The sequence below is a fragment of the Astyanax mexicanus genome, chromosome 8 (assembly GCF_023375975.1).
Source record: "Astyanax mexicanus isolate ESR-SI-001 chromosome 8, AstMex3_surface, whole genome shotgun sequence".
Taxonomy (NCBI): Eukaryota; Metazoa; Chordata; class Actinopteri; order Characiformes; family Acestrorhamphidae; genus Astyanax; species Astyanax mexicanus.
The window spans coordinates 3,939,672-3,956,056 of NC_064415.1; the positions used below are offsets into that span (position 1 = coordinate 3,939,672).

General features: G+C 35.1%; 1 protein-coding gene across 1 annotated transcript; it reads right to left on the reverse strand.

The window, feature by feature from the left end:
* Nucleotides 1-380: 380 nt before the first annotated feature.
* higd1a (HIG1 hypoxia inducible domain family, member 1A) lies at nucleotides 381-9,219 on the reverse strand. The gene is made up of 4 exons (XM_007231362.4): nucleotides 9,115-9,219; nucleotides 5,130-5,213; nucleotides 4,899-5,033; nucleotides 381-3,787 (listed from the first exon to the last, which is right to left on the reverse strand). The coding sequence occupies exons 2-4, from the start codon at nucleotides 5,206-5,208 to the stop codon at nucleotides 3,699-3,701; spliced, it is 303 nt and encodes a 100-aa protein (XP_007231424.1). The 5' UTR covers nucleotides 5,209-5,213; nucleotides 9,115-9,219; the 3' UTR covers nucleotides 381-3,698.
* Between the last annotated feature and the right edge of the window lie 7,166 nt (nucleotides 9,220-16,385).

Sequence of the window (16,385 nt, forward strand, 5' to 3'; positions counted from 1 at the left end):
GCCACTCTTTTGCTAAATTATTTATAAGACCATCAAATATGCTTTGGTGTTTCTTAAATCATTTTTAGTTTAGTAAATGTGAAGGTGTGATTATTTTGGAATTTTTTTTTATTTAAATGAGATGCTAAAATGAGACATTTTTTATTCCATGTTTTAAATAAATTCATATGTAAATGTAGCTTCGTTGGTAAGATTACTAAGAATTGCTTTAACTAAGATAAGTACCCTTATCAGCAAATAAATGTGTTGTTTGTTGTATGTATTTTTTTTCTCATTCATTAAATCAAACCAAAAATAACATTTTACATTTTATATTTATGCTCTAATCCATAGATATAGCAGATGCAAAGCCTCAAGAAAGGAGAGTCTCAGTCCAAAAGTACAGTTTGTCAGTCCTATTTTATTGGCAAAGGTATTTACAATGTGTTTTACCCTGTGTTCACTAAAATACCTGCTAAATAGTTTTAATAAAATACATTTTAATAAACTCACAAAAGAAAGTTTCAAAAAAGAAAGAAATAAAACAAAAAGGTGCAAACGTTTTTCTTTTTTTGCAAATGTGCAAAAATAATCATTTTAAATACGTAGCCCAAACCATATGCACTCTCGCACACACACTCACTCACTCACTCACTCACTCACACACACACTCTCTTACACGTTCAAACACAGAGTAAAGAGTTGAGTTATTGGTACTGAGAGCTACTGCTGATGCTCATAACTGTTCTGCTGGTGTTTTTTTTTTTTATTGTCTATTCTATTAAAGCAAATAATACAGTAACTCTTCCTATTGTCTATTGCATAAATGTTGTAGAAATGCCACTGCAGCATTAGAGGTGGTCTGTTAAGGCATACGTATATATTGGGGGCTGGGTCACATGATGAATATGCATCATTATTTTGATATGAAATGAATAAAAGAAGAAATAATTAGGAAACATCATAATACAGCTCTACTAAAATACAGCTGAAATACTGATTAAACTAATTAAAATAAGAGCCAATGCCCTTTGAGATTATGGAAAATAAAAATTAGGGCGTTATGGGCATTATGTTTCTTCAGGTTGGTATATTACTGAGATAATTACTATAGCTAAAAACTAATGCCACCTCTGCCATTGCTCTACGATGAACAGTACAGAAATAGGCACTAGTAAAGAACACAGAATCTTTTTTCTGTATTTACTTTATAGATTCACCCCCAGACAAGTCTGACCAATAAGCAGAGAAAAGGTTCTTACATGGTTTTCGGTACAATTGGATTTTTCTCTGTGTGAAACCAAACCAAACTGAACCAAATGTAGAGGAAAATATAAAAAAAGGGCAGGTTTACAATTTCGTTAACTGGTTTAAACCAGTGCGAAGTAACTACAGATGTGAAAACGCCCTTATTTTGTAATTTCCTTCTGGAAAAGTGCTAGAAGAGCTGGACTTTAAGAACAGGGTGCCCCGTCCTGGTCCTGACGATCTACCTCATTTATTAGAGTCAGCTGTGTTAAAAACAAGCTCTCCAGGACAGTAGCTCATAAATAAATACATATTTAAGAAAAGAACTCTCTTAAATAGAGCAAAGGATGCACCATTCTGGGATTCCACAGCTCACTCCTGTAGCACGTTTTAGATACAAAGCCTTCTTTTATCTGTTAACTTTACTTTAAAACTAATACTAATAAAAACTTATTTAAAAAAAATAAATGAGACTCATTCCGGTCAGGCAGTGCGGTTAGGGACTGTTCTATAGATAAAACTGTTTAAACTGCCCAAAAGAAGACTTATTTTACATAACAATGACTCAAATATGTATAAACAATGCAAAGTCTTGGCTAAATCTCCTTTTCTGGGCAGTAATGTTTGTTTTATCAGTAAAGCATTAATATTAGAATAAATACTAACAATATTCATACAAAACTTTAAACTTTTGAAAAGTTCTCGCCATGGAATTGTTTCAGAATGACAAATTCTAAATTTGTATAAATTTGCACTGTGTTTATATTTACTTAACAATTATAAACTAGTGCTTTAATACATGCTAAAGTAAAGTTTATGCGGCTTAAACTGTCTGCAAATAGCAAAAAGATATAGATAGATAGCATTATTTCAGGTCATTCTAATTATTTTGACATAATTTACAGACCAAAAGCAGTTTTGAGAAAATCAAGTCAAATTTTTTTTTTTCCTTCTCTACCTGGCAGGAATGAGTTTTACATTTTATCACAATACAGTACAATATAGTAGAGTACAGTACAGTGGAGTGGAAATGCAGAGGTATTTAAAAACAGCAGTGTTTTCTGCTGTGCTGCTGCTCCTTAGCACACAAATGGCACACAAAAATACGGACAGGGAAGCCGAACAGATAAAGGAAAACACAATTTCCAAAAGAAAAAGACTGAAAACCTCAGAGAACCTCCTTGCAAATATACAACAGCATTAGCTATACAATATTAACACAGAATATGATGTTTTGTACCCGATGCCTCGTACAAAGCAGTGTGAAAGAGCTCTGGAATGGTCCTACAGACACTGAGGAAGAGGAAGAGTGCACAGATATCATGCCCATGTGGGGGTTAATACAGGGGTTGGACAATGAAACTGAAACACCTGTCATCATTTTAGTTTGGGATTTTAGGTTTCATGGCTAAATTGAAGCAGCCTGGTGTTCAATCTTCATTAATTGCACATTGCACCAGTAAGAGCAGAGTGTGAAGGTTCAATTAGCAGGGTAAGAGCACAGTTCTGCTCTAAATATTACAATGCACACAACATTATGGGGAACATACCAGAGTTCAAAAGAGGACAAATTGTTGGTGCACGTCTTGCTGGAGCATCTGTGACCAAGACAGCAAGTCTTTGTGATGCATCAAGAGCCACGGTATCCAGGGTAATGTCAGCATACCACCAAGAAGGACCAACCACATCCAACAGGATTAACTGTGGACGCTGTAAGAGGAAGCTGTCTGAAAGGGATGTTCGGGTGCTAACCCGGATTGTATCCAAAAAACATAAAACCACGGCTGAACAAATCACGCAGAATTCAGTGTGCACCTCAACTCTCCTGTTTCCACCCGAACTGTCCGTCACCACAGTGTGCTCTAAAACCAGGTGTTTCAGTTTCATTGTCCAACCCCTTTTTATACATATTTCACACATGGAGGCCAGTGATGGGCCTTATTTGAGGGCTGTAATGATGGATCTCAGTTGGGAAGTCCACCTGTCTCCTAGTAATGAGTACAAATCCACTTAAAGCCTATGAGCTCCTGGAGCACACCTGGGATTAAGGTCTGCTGTAATGATGGAGCACAAATGAGAAGCACAACTAAATCCCAGTAAAAACATGTTTAATCCACCTTAAGCCCGAGTCTACCTGGAGCCCCACCTGAGCATGTTATCCGGATGTGTATGTGTGACATGTCTGACATCTGTACACATATTATTTTAGCACAGTGTAAACTGCAACGCGTCAGCCACGTCACACAGAAGCTGCTCTTTTAAATATAAGCTGTAATGATTTTGTCCTGTTTTGAGGTTTTTTTAATCGATTAAGAAAAGAAAACTAAATATACCAGGCGCACTCAACTTGTAAAATAGGTCAGTCCAAAACGAAGTTCAGAATAAATAAGAAGAAAATCTTAATATGAGGTACTAAGAAGAGATACGAGGGTCCATAAAAATATAACTACACTAAATTCCTCCGCCGCTCTTCACTTGTTTTCCAGAGCTTTCTGCTCCAGGGCTTTCTGCGCCGCCGCTGGCTTCAACACGTAGTCCCTATACATGGAGTACACCACGCCTGCAGAACACACAACAAAGAACATACTATAAAACACAGGAATGCAGTAAAAAATTAGTTTAGAATGTTCTGCATTGTAGATTAATACTAAAATCATTCAAACTATTAACCCTCCTGTTATCGAACAGGTCAAATTCACCCGTCTTGAAGTTTAAAGGTCTAGGAAAAATAGTTAAAAGTATTTTTTTTCAGTATGAAACTTCTTCTGCTTGTCTTAATTAGTGTAATCAACATAATAAAACAATATGAATATGGTTCATCGTACATATTTTCAACCACTCCCAGCAAAAATTAAGACTAAAACTAAAACAAAATTGTAATGTTATGTTTCAATGTTATGTAGAACTACTGCTGTATATGCTGGCCTTTCAAAAGTAATAAAGTAGTTAAAACGTTAAAAAAAATAGTTGTAAGGAACACTATTGCACTAAATAATGAATATACTGATAATAATTAGTAATGGATTTAGTAATGAAATATTCACACTGCTTATTAGGATTTGTTTCAGATATCTTTTGAATAATTAAACTGGCGGTTCTGACAAATGAACATAATAGCAGGGTTAAGAAAACTCATGGAATTATTTACTAAACTAAAAAGTGTTAAACAAACCAGAATATGTTTTATATTTTAGATTCTTAGATGATCAGTTTTTAACATCTTTGCTGGATTTTCTCAGTCAGCTTTATGAGGTAGAGTCACCTGGAATTCAGGCTTTCAGTTAACAGCTGTGCTGAACTTGTTAAGAGTTAATCAATTATAAAACAAAACATTTCAAGTACTTTAAAAGTGTCCTCAAGTGCAGATGCAAAGACAATCAAAAACATTATGAAACTGGTGAAACTGGCACTCATCAGGTCCGCCCAAGAAAGAAAAAACAAGAGTTACCAGCCTCAGGAGTTGCAAGTTAACAGCTCCACAGATAAGAGCAACTAAAATTTTAGTAATGATTCCTTATGTGTTCCTTCATAATCTGGATCACTTACACACTGTAGGAATAAAAGGGGATCCTCTGGATGTATTAAGTGTAATAAGGACTTTCACAGTTCTGCTAAATTCTCACCAAGATTAGAGCAGAATTTAATCTAATTTAAAGAAAGCAGATTTATACCTAAAGTCATCGCTCCCACCACGAATCCCTGCGCTGCCACTCGCATGTGGATCAGATGAACAGACATCTTGGTGTTTCCTCTGTTCTTCAGCTTTAAGAGTCTGTAGGCCACGATCCCGAAGAACCCAGCCATTCCTGTAGGGATTAAACAGCGTAAAATTAGAAACAGTTTAACTGACTGAACTGTAGATCAGCCATCACGCATCAAAACTCAACATCATCAGAACTTACCAATAGGAACGAATGGATTCTCCTTGGCTTTCCGGAGCAGCTTGGACTCTTCATACTCATCAAACTCAGCAATAGACATCTTGGCTGAATTGAAAAGAAAAACATATTTTAAAACTTTTAACCAAATAGGAAGGTTATCTGCTCAGATCAGATTTGAATTTGTCTATCTGGTCGGTTCACATTCACTGTAAATGTAAGTGATCTGTATCTGTGTGTAGTGTGAACAAATCTGTCCCTGAAACACCGTCTCACATGCTGCACATTTATACCTGTTTAAACGTCTCCTTCTTCACCAACAACAAAAACCCCTCATATTAGAAAGAAGGTAGACTCGTAGCTTTGTAAAGGGAAATTGATGAGTTAGCAGCTCATATGTGGAGCATCTTTTGCTGGAGTGGAGAGTAAACAGCTGCTCTGAAGTTCATGCTCAGGTCCAGGAGGTGAAAAAAGGACAGGCGGTTTGCTTTTGCTGTTTTTTTGCAGCTATAGCTGCACAGCTGCACCAAGAGATCATCAAGAGAGAAGCACGTAGCGCTAATGCTAATGCTAATGCGTAAAAGCAAAAAGATGCATGAATTCAGATATGACTGTTCACATTCATGTTGCATTTCCATGGATCGGACATATCTGATTTAGGACCACATATGAAAGTGACTCTCCAAAAATTGGATTTGGCACGTTCACACAGCCATGAAAAAATCAGATCTGAGCCTGATTAAGCAAAAAAAAAAACAGATTTGAGTCACTTACGCCTGGTAATGTGAACGTAGCCTTTGTGTGAAAGAAGTTTTTCCCTGCCACTGTTGGCACAATCACATCACTTTAAAGATGAGTGTAACAACATTTGTTGTAAAAAGCAATATATAAATAAATTTGCATTGAATTTTATTTGAATGATGATAATATAATAGCATAACAATGCATTTATTTGCTTTTATAGAGCAAGGAACATGTTATTTATAAGAATAAAAAAAAAGTTAGAATATATAATTGAAATATATGATAATTCTAATAATACAAAAATGATTTAGGTTTGTGTCAACATATAGTCCATATACTGTGTTTATCTTTATTTCTCTATTTAAAGTATTTTCTACATTGTAGATTAATGTTAAAGACATGAAAACACTTAAAGAAAAGGGACACATATAGAATGCTGTAGTTAACAGTATAAAAGTGTTATTCCTCCACATTAATCCCCTGATCTAAACCTGATGAACTGAGATGGTGATTTGAGGTGATTTAATTGGGATGAGCTGCAGCTTCACAGCGTGAAGGAAAAGCAGCAGCTATTGTTCAGCACCTCCAGGAACTCCTTCCTTCAAGATGCTGAGAAAACTATTCCAGGTGACTCTCCCACATGAAGATACTGAGATTAAAATACTAAGCATAAAACTTTTTCTAGTTTATTTTTAACAATAATTCTGCATATGTTCCTGTTTAGCTTTAATAAAGTCTTCAATATTAAATTTAAAATGTAGAAAATCATAAAAAAGGAAGAAAAAAGAAAAAAGGAAAGAAAAAACACACTTTTCCAAACTTTTGACTGGTACTCATTAATGCAACTGTTGTAACATTTAACATTTAAATACTTAAACTAGAACGGTTCAATCATTTAAAGGGTTCTTTCAGTTGTCACAGATCTAATAGTGTTACAGTACTGTAATACTGAAACCAAAATAAATACGTGCACTGAGGCTTAAAACCACAGAGATGACAATGAAAAAATGCCAACTCATCATGATGCTTCAGCCATATCCTCATACAGCACTCCCATCTAACCACATAGCACGCTAATGATCACCTCAACTGCCATTATAGAGCATTTCCTGCTGAGATCATATCCCTTCCTGCACTTTTCTTGATTAACATCAGCCCGACTCCAGGTTATATCACTGAGAGCCCAGTTTACAAACACTCTGGACCCTCAGGGAACACATCATCATGTCCCTGAGTGTTTTCCTGAACGATGAAATGACTGGGTTTTATCTTCATGTGGAAAGTCTGTAAAATCCCTAATTATGCAAACGCCAGATCACACTGTTAACCAAACCAGAGGATCCAGATTCAGAGTAAACCCAGACAGATTCTAATGTAATCATGTGTTGGGTAAGAGTTCCTCCTGAGCTTCGTCTATGTGGTTGGCACAACTTATTATCAGATGACTAATGTCACTGTTATCAGCAGTTCTGAGCAGTATGGTGGTTAAATTATTAAAATACTATCACCATTGATTTACACAATCCTTTCAATTCTGATTCACATAGTGCCACGTAAATCCATTTAGCAATATTTCTATTACAGTTGAAAGAGTCTTTTAGATAAGAGATGTTGTAATTTGCACAAGGAACACTCAATCTACCTTTATTATTATTATACAGTACCAGTTAAATCATTATTTTAAATGCTTATTCTAAAGTCATCAAAACTATGAAGGAAACCATATAGAATTATTCAGTAAACAAAAAAAAGTGTTAAACAAACCAGAATATGTGTAGTTTTGAACATCTCTGCTGGATTTTCTCAGTCAGCTTTATGAGGTAGAGTCTCCTGGAATTCAGGCTTTCAGTTAACAGCTGTGCTGAACTCATCAAGAGTTAATTACTTGAATTTCTTGTCTCTTAATAAAGTGTTTGAGAGCATCAGTTAAAGTAAAGTAGTGAAGAGGTAGAGTTACAGGTATACAGTGAATAGTGAATATTTGAGTAATGTTCTAATCCATGCTATAGGAAGAAATACTCAAATAAGTAAAGAAAAAAATGACTTTTAGAAAGGAAGATCAATTAATACAAAAAAAATTCAAGAACAAGTGCAGTCATAAAAAAGACTATCAAAAATGTTATGATGATGAAACTGGCACTCATCAGGACTGCCCTGTAGTTCATTCGAGTTACCAGGCTCAAATACCATGAATGGAAAAAGAAAAATCCAATTTTAATATTTGAATAATGCAGTATTATTTACAGTATACTTATATACTTTATTTTCGTATACTTTATACGTATTTTACTGGGATTTTATACAATACAGACGAACACAAATTATCAAGAAATTGTGACACGAAAATAAAATAAGTTTGAACTTATTTTTCAATAAAGATCTTAAATAAAGATTCATGCTGGATTAAGGACTCCAGCATGAATGTAAAGGAGCTGCCAGACAAAAGACCTTAAGTCATAGTGTACTTTGACAATGACATTAGACACTATATGCCCTTGAAAATTTACTGTAAGGACAATTAACTAAGAGTCATTTAGAAGCTCTCTGTATGACTTTACACTCATTTTATATCATTTTATATTATTTATGGTCTGCCGATTTTTATTTTTAATTGATGGTTAGATAGTTACTCTTGGATTAAACCAATATATATATATATATATACTTTTTTTGTTCAAGTTTTATATATGAGCTATAGATTAAAGAAGGGTCACCTTAATGTACTTTGACTTTAAATAAAGACTGATTGATCAATTGATTTACTGATTGAAACATTAAGCTCTACATTTCTGCCTCTACTTTACAAAACTCAGCCTCTGAAGCTCATCTCTGGTAGGATTTCAATGGATATCAATCAGAAAACAGAGTTAAACACAACATATCTCTGTTTTAATCATAAATCTGTATATTCTGTAGGAATAGCAGGTCTGAGAATAGGCTTGAAGAAGGTTAGAAGGTCAGGACCTCTGGTGTACTATTGCTAACACTGTTTCTGCTTCAGGCTGAAGGACACACAGCTCATGTTTTTTATATAACAAATAAAAAACCTTCACATCTAACGTTACAGCATCAGATCAGCTCAAAACTATAATAAATATATACATACACATCCTATATTATACAGAACTAGCACAGGAAACAGGAGTACGTGTTTCTTTAACCTTTAAAAAGACGAAATAAACCCCTATTAAACCAGTATTAAGATGTAATAACAGTATAAATCTGAGCTCAGAGTGATATTCTCTGTAATAAATGTAATTATTACCTGTGATTTAGTGTAGCTCTGTCTGCTGCAGTAATCCGCGCGCTGCTGGAACACCGGCTCCGGCACTGTTAAGTAACGAGGCACGAGGCTGCGCGCTCTGACGCAATCACTACGCCATTCACGTGAATGGAAATGACGCAACGGCGAGGTGCGTTCAAGAGCAGCGCGATTCCGTGTTTAAGAGTCATATTTACAGTTTAAATATGATAAATGAACATAAACTGATTCATATAGCAGATTTAATAGATATAGAAAGAGAAATAAAGGCAATTTATGTATAGATATGTTTATAAATATGTTTTCTGTACATGTACTTTATTTATTTTTATTACATTGTTATTGTTTTCATTCACCACTAGTAATAGTATACTCTTATTAACAACTAATTGTTCACTAGTTTTGATGAGAGAGAGAAAAAAGGTAGAGAGAGAGAGAGAGAGAGAGAGAAAATACATATGCAGAGAGAAGGATAGAAAGAGATAAAGAGAGAGAGAATGGGAGGGAGAGACTAAACTGGAAGAGAGAGAGAGAGAGAGAGAGAGAGAGAGAGAGAGAGAGAGAGAGAGAGAGAGAGAGAAAGTGAGACAGAGCAATAATGGCCATTTTTGTATACACATTTTACATGTTTTCTTAATTTACTTTTATTAAATTATTAACAACTACTTTGATTAGAGAGAGAAAAGATACAAAGAGAGAGAAGGAGAGAAAGGGAGATACAGAGAGAGAGAGAAAGAGAGAGAGAAAGAGAGAGAGAGACTGGGAGAGAGAGAGATAGAGAGACTGGGAGAGAGAGAGACAGGGAGAGAGAAAAGATATGAAAAGAGAGAAGGGGAGAAAGGGAGATACAGAGAGAGAGAGAGAGGGAGAGAAAGAGAGAGAGACTGGGAGAGAGAGAGAGAGAGAGAGAGAGAGAGAGAGAGAGAGAGAGCCTGGGAGAGAGAGAGACAGGGAGAGAGAAAAGATATGAAAAGAAGAAGGAGAGAAAGAGAGATACAGAGAGAGGGAGAGAGACAGACTGGAAGAGAGAGAGAGAGAAATATAGGCAATTTTGTATACACATTTTACATGTTTTCAAAATGTCCTTTTTTTACTTTAATTATTTTCTTTATATTCTTATTAACAACTATTTTTTTCCCTAGTTTTGATTAGAGAGAGAGAAAAGATACAAAGAGAGAGATGGAGATAAAGGGAGATACAGCGAGAGAAAAAGAGATAGAGAGACTGGGAGAGAGAAAAGATACGAAGAGAGAGAAGGAGAGAAAGAGATACAAAGAGAGGAAGAGAGATAGAATGAGAGAGAGAGAGAGAGAAATACAGGCAATTTTGTATACACATTTTACATGTTTTCTTAATGTACTTTTATTACATTATTATTTTGTTTATATTCTTATTAACAACTAATTTTTCACTAGTTTTGATTAGAGAGAGAGAGAAAAAAGGAACAGAGAGAGAGAAGACATGGGCATAAGCGAGAGAAATGGATAAAGGAGAGAAAAAGAGATATAAAAGAGAGAGAAAGAGGGGCTGGGAGAGAGAAAAGATATGAAGAGAGAGAAGGAGGGAGAGAAAGAGAGATACAGAGAGAGGAAGAGAGATAGAATGAAAGAGAGATAGACTGGAAGAGAGCGAGAGAGTGAGAGAGGGAGAGAGAGAAATATAGGCAATTTTGTATACACATTTTACATGTTTTCTTAATGTACTTTTATTACATTATTTTGTTTATATTCTTATTAACAACTAATTTTTCACTAGTTTTGATTAGAGATAAAAGAGAGAGAGAGAGAAAAGGTATGAAGAGAGAGAAGGAGAGAAAAAGAGAGAATGAGAGAGATAGAGGCAGAGAGAGAGAAAGAGAGAGATTTTTTTTTACATTTAATGTTATTTATTAATGTATACGATCAATAGTTCATTAAATAAACATGTTATTATCACATTTAATATAAAATAAAACAGAGTTAAAGCCTGAATATATATTACAAGGCTCCAGATAGTAAAAAAGGAAACTCCAGAGTTCAGAGCGGACTTGAAAACAGTGAATCTCCTGTTTGTGAGGAGACAGTGGTGAGTTGAAGGCAGCACGGCTGAGGCAGAGAGACACAGTGTTCTCCAGCCTCTGTCTCTGAAACCACGTACTGCCCTTCTCACATTACAGCACGACCTCCCTGCACCCCACACACACACACACACACACACACACATACACACACACACACACACTGCCAGCCTGAGACTGTGTTCAATCTGTTACACACTAAATATAGACATTTTTTTTACCATATACAGACTTTTACATTACTGTATGTGTTCATTTAGATTGAATTTATATAAATAAATAGGCTTTTTAGGAATTTATAAGTGACTATAAATGACTGCTCCTATTCTAAAGCTGAACAATCATCAGTACAGCCTGTATAGAGCGCTGTACATCACTGTGACACAGCAGGGCAGCAGGATCACCGGAGTTCAGGGGAAGAATGCTGTGTCACTGTGATACAGCAGCATATAGGAGTCAGGTACCAACATGCAAAACATCCAGACTTAATTGGTGTCGGATGCTCACACGCACAGCCACCCTCAGCCTGAATGTTTTTCCCATATTGGGCTTTCAGTGATCTTTGTTCTATTCTTATACACACATCTATAATAGGAAAAAACAAGAATTTGAACACATGCTCAAAATGTTCTATACATGGTTAAAAATATGCAAGGAAAAGTGTAAAATATGAGAATTTTACACTTTACAAAAGCACAATCCTATCTAATGAGAATCCCTCTGGCAGCTTCTATATGTAAAGATGTACAGTCACAACTCTGCATTTTGGAAAACATTTTTTCCATTAGTTTAATGAATTATTTATATTGCTGCCTTTCAGAAATGAAATTATGGGATTTTTGGGCCATGATCACCATGAGCCTGACTTATGTTAATTTTTTTTTAAATGTTTTATTTTAATCAAACATTAGAGTCACTTTAGCCTGATAATGTGAATGAAGCCTAAAAATCACAGTTTTTACTGGTGCTCCCATCTCGTAAATACGTCATTTCCGACACGACTTATGCAGTATATGTCCTTCCTAACAAGAATACAGACTGGGAAATCTACATGCAGACAGGATCTTTTAGATCTTTTAGATGATGAGTGTTACAGTAGCATTTTTTACATAAAAAATATTAAAAATACAATCAGGCCATATTTTTAAAACTAAACGGTGTAATATGTTAATCTGTTGTATCTCTAAAGACTACAAGTGATATTGTATCTATATTTCATATAGGGGTGTTATAGTAGCATTTTTTTAAGAAAAATAAAACAAAATCAACCGAATCATATTTTTCAAAATAAAAGTTGTGGTACTATCATCAGATGTATCTCTTAAGACTACAAATAATATTGTATCTATATTTCATATGGGCATGTTACAGTAGCAATTTTTTTCACATTAAAAAAAAATCGTAATAAAATAACCGAGGCATATTTTTCAAAATAAGAGTTTAGTATGTTCATCAGACGTGTCTCTGCAAACTACAAGTGATATTTTATATACATTTCCTATAGGAGTGTTGCAGTAGCAATTTTTTTTACATGGAAAAAAAAAGTCAAACGAGTGACATTTTTCAAAACTAAAAGTTGTAGTATTTTCATCAGGTGTTTCTAGAGAATTTAAATGATATTTAATTTATATTTCATATGGGGGTGTTACAGTAGCATTTTTTTACAGTAAAAATATTGGTTTAAAAACCAACCAAGTCATATTTTCCAAAAGTAAAATTTGTAGTATGTTCATCAGATGTGTCTCTAAAACTACAAGTGATATTTCATAGATTTTTCATATGAGCATGTTACAGTAGCATTTTTTTTACATTAAATAAATTAATAGAAAATCAACCAAGCCATATTTTTTAAAATAAAAGTTGTAGTTCATCAGATGTATCTCATTTTTCAAAACTATAAATTGTTGTATTTTCATCAGGTGTGTTTCTTAAGAATATAAGTGATATTTTGTCTATATTTATTATGAGTTACAGTAGCATTTTTTCAAATAAAAAATTAATAAACAAAAAAAAAACGAGTGACATTTTTCAAAACTAAAAGTCATAGTATGTTTCTCAGATTTGTCCCTAAAGACACATTAAATAATTAATACAAAATTACCCGATACATATTTTTCAAAACTAAAAGTTGTACTATGTTCATCAGGTGTGTCTCTATAGACTACAAGAGTTTTTTTTTATCAATATGTCCATATATTTATATCCTGTATGTTTTTCCCAGTAGCCATTTATTGTATTAAAATACGCTGTGAATGTTTACGTTTTTAATTAGGGTCCGTACTTTACAGACGGTCCCTTAGGATCTTCAGCTCCCGCTGCAGCGATTCCTGCTATTTTCAGGAAATATCCTCGGGGAAAGGGGAAAGTTTGGGTCTTTTGGGCGAATCTAAGTGTAGTTTGTTCTCTGTTCCTCTGTCGTTTGGAAGATGTGATTTGGGAGAGTTTAGGAAGGTGGGTGTGAGCCAGGGCCGCCGCTCTGCATACGCAGACAACGCAGCCAGCGTTAGGCCTCAACCATTTTGCAGTTGCAGGGAGCCAAATTGACTGAGAATGAAATGTGTTGAAATTATGACATTATTAAATTTAAAACCCAATGTGAATTATTTATGATACGCTCATCTTTTTTGTCTTTAAACATTGCATGGGGCACCTACTCTACTACTTAAAAGCGGCACGTTATTATTTTTGTGCATAATATAATGCCCCCACCCCTATTGCCTGAAATGGCACGGCTCGGTTTGCTCTGTTGGTTGTTGCCAGATGTGACATTTTCCAGTCAAATAAATAATAAAAAAATGCATGGAGGCGCTAAATCTTGCGCATGTTTAACCATTTTTAAAGTGTATGTGGCCATTCTATACAAAAACTTGTCCAGTGCAATATTTGTGTAAGTTAAAAACTTAAAATAAAATAAACAAATAGGATGAAAAATCGTAACTTATCTGGCAACCTTAGTCCTAACTAAAGTAGCAACGCTACTTGAGTTTGGCAGGAGACAAGTTCACCGCGCGAAGTTGCTACTAAATGGTAATTCAACTATGAAGCGACGGTTTGAGTCTGGAGCTGAGAAGAAGAAAAAGAAGCAGAAAGATGAGGCCCATGCATCCCTTTCTGGTGAGTAACTTCGATGATAAAGGTTTAAATAGTTTTGATTACTTCATGTTCAGTGGTGTTGCCTGAGCTAGTAACGTTGGCTTTGCTGATTTGGTAGCTTTAAACGCTTAACTAGAAACTAATCTGGGTATTGCAAGGCACGTGGCACGTTTGCAAATAGTAGTAGTGTAGTTTGAAGATTTTTAGTGACTTTAATAAAAAATTAATAAACAGAGTAGCCTACCTATTGACTAATGCCGTCAGTGCACTATCCAAATGGTCTGTATGACAGCAGGATCAGACAGCTCTATATATTTTGACAGGCTGATATAAACACACCACGAATATAAACGATAATTTCATAACCTTTAAGGCTGGCTTGTGTAAATGACGTGTCCACTGCTTAAAATAGACATGCATCGTTTCATTTATTATTTATACATTATAAATAGTACTCTTGTGCTGTTCTTCACTGTTATTGGCCTTACTTATAACGTTGTAAATATTCACAGTTACATGTGTAATTTTAATAAATATTAAAATTTTGCGTAAACCTTTTGTGTTTGTGTGTGTGTGTTTTTTTTTTTTTTTTTTTTGGGGGGGGGGGGGGGGGGGGGGTTGCCTCCCTGACCAGTTATGCTTAGGGCCTCCAAAACCTTAGCAGCGGCCCTGGTGTGAGCTAATGAACGGCCGAAACGTGAATCTCCGCTGAATGTCATATATTAAACTAGCGTTACCAACCTAGTCCTGTAGATGGCGCGTAATGCACTGCCAAAAATAAAACAGAAGAAGAAGTAGTAATATTATTATTAGTAGTAGTACAGTGGGGGACTGATGTTAGGGTGATGTTAGGTGTTAGTGTTAGTAATTTAATGTAAAAAGCTGCTTTTGCTGTTTTATTTATTGGGGGCTTTAGTTACTGTTTGAGCATGTTTTTTCTGTAAGTCTAGGCAGCAGATGTGGATAAATCTATCAGCATCTACTGCAGGTAACTGTGGTTCTTATTGTGCTTTCTGGATTAAATATAGATTTTATTTTATATACTTTATTGATCCCAGAGGGAAATTCTGGAAAAAATAAATGTAAATGTAGCCTTCTGACCTGGGGGGTATTCCAGAAAGCGGGTTCAACAAACTCCAAACCTCCAAGGCATCATATTTCACCCCTATTGAGCAGGAAATATTAATGTCTGCGTATGCAGAGTATGAAATCATATTCAGGCCTAAAAGCAATTCAGCAGCAGCAGCAAAGCAAAGGCAGTCTGCTTGGGCATAAATAGCTGACAGAGTCAATGTGTGAGTTAAATTAAAAATTAAAAACTCACAATACACTTAGTGAAAAGACATGGAAAAATATTTTAATTGTTGTTTAATTTAATTGTTTAGTTGTTATTATTATTTAACTTTATTTGTCTTAATTTGTACACTTTTTTTAAATTAACCTAGGTGTAATCCAAGTGGGATTAAATGCAAATGGCAGCAAGTGAAGATGAAATATAAAAAAACATAGTCCAAAGTGGTATGACTTAACTACCTAATGTTGGTACTTTTATCAAGCTTAGTTTGTCCTACAGTTGATTATGGTTTTGTAGCTAACAGGAAAAAGGCTGAGGTAAGAAAAACAGGAGGGGGGCCACCACCGCCACCTTTTACCCAGGCAGAGGAGCTGGAACTTTCCTACAGCAGTGGGAGGACCATCACTCATGGAATCAATTGAGGGAGCTCATCTGAGCCATCAACCCCCACGACTTAGTTTACAGTAAACTGTGAAATGCATTGATATTCTTAACATGTTCAATGCCTTCTCCCCAGTAATTGATGGTGTGGTGCAACTAAATGAGCCTCCTGCAGTTGTAAGTTATCTTAATGTTTCCAAATCTTACTTGATGTGTATAAATATCGGTGTTTAACAAAAAAAATCTAAATTCCTGTTGCAAGATAATGATGAAACAATCTCTGTTGCCCCAGAATGGGAGGATCCTGGCAGTCCTATCGAGGCATAGTATGTTGAATATGTTGATCATAATATATATAATTTTTTTTCTGCCTGAAATTATTTCAAGCTCTGAGTGGATATAAATGGGGATTATAGGAGACTGGATTGGCGGATTCTCTTACGTGTGGAC

What these genes read in the sequence shown, in the direction of transcription:
- higd1a (XM_007231362.4), bottom strand. Translation starts at nt 5,208, where the DNA reads ATGTCTATTGCTGAGTTTGATGAGTATGAAGAGTCCAAGCTGCTCCGG. An exon ending in GAATCCATTCGTTCCTATTG is followed by an intron (nt 5,034 to 5,129) that starts GTAAGTTCTGAT and finishes TAATCCCTACAG; the next exon opens with GAATGGCTGGGTTCTTCGGG. An exon ending in GGTGGGAGCGATGACTTTAG is followed by an intron (nt 3,788 to 4,898) that starts GTATAAATCTGC and finishes TGTGTTCTGCAG; the next exon opens with GCGTGGTGTACTCCATGTAT.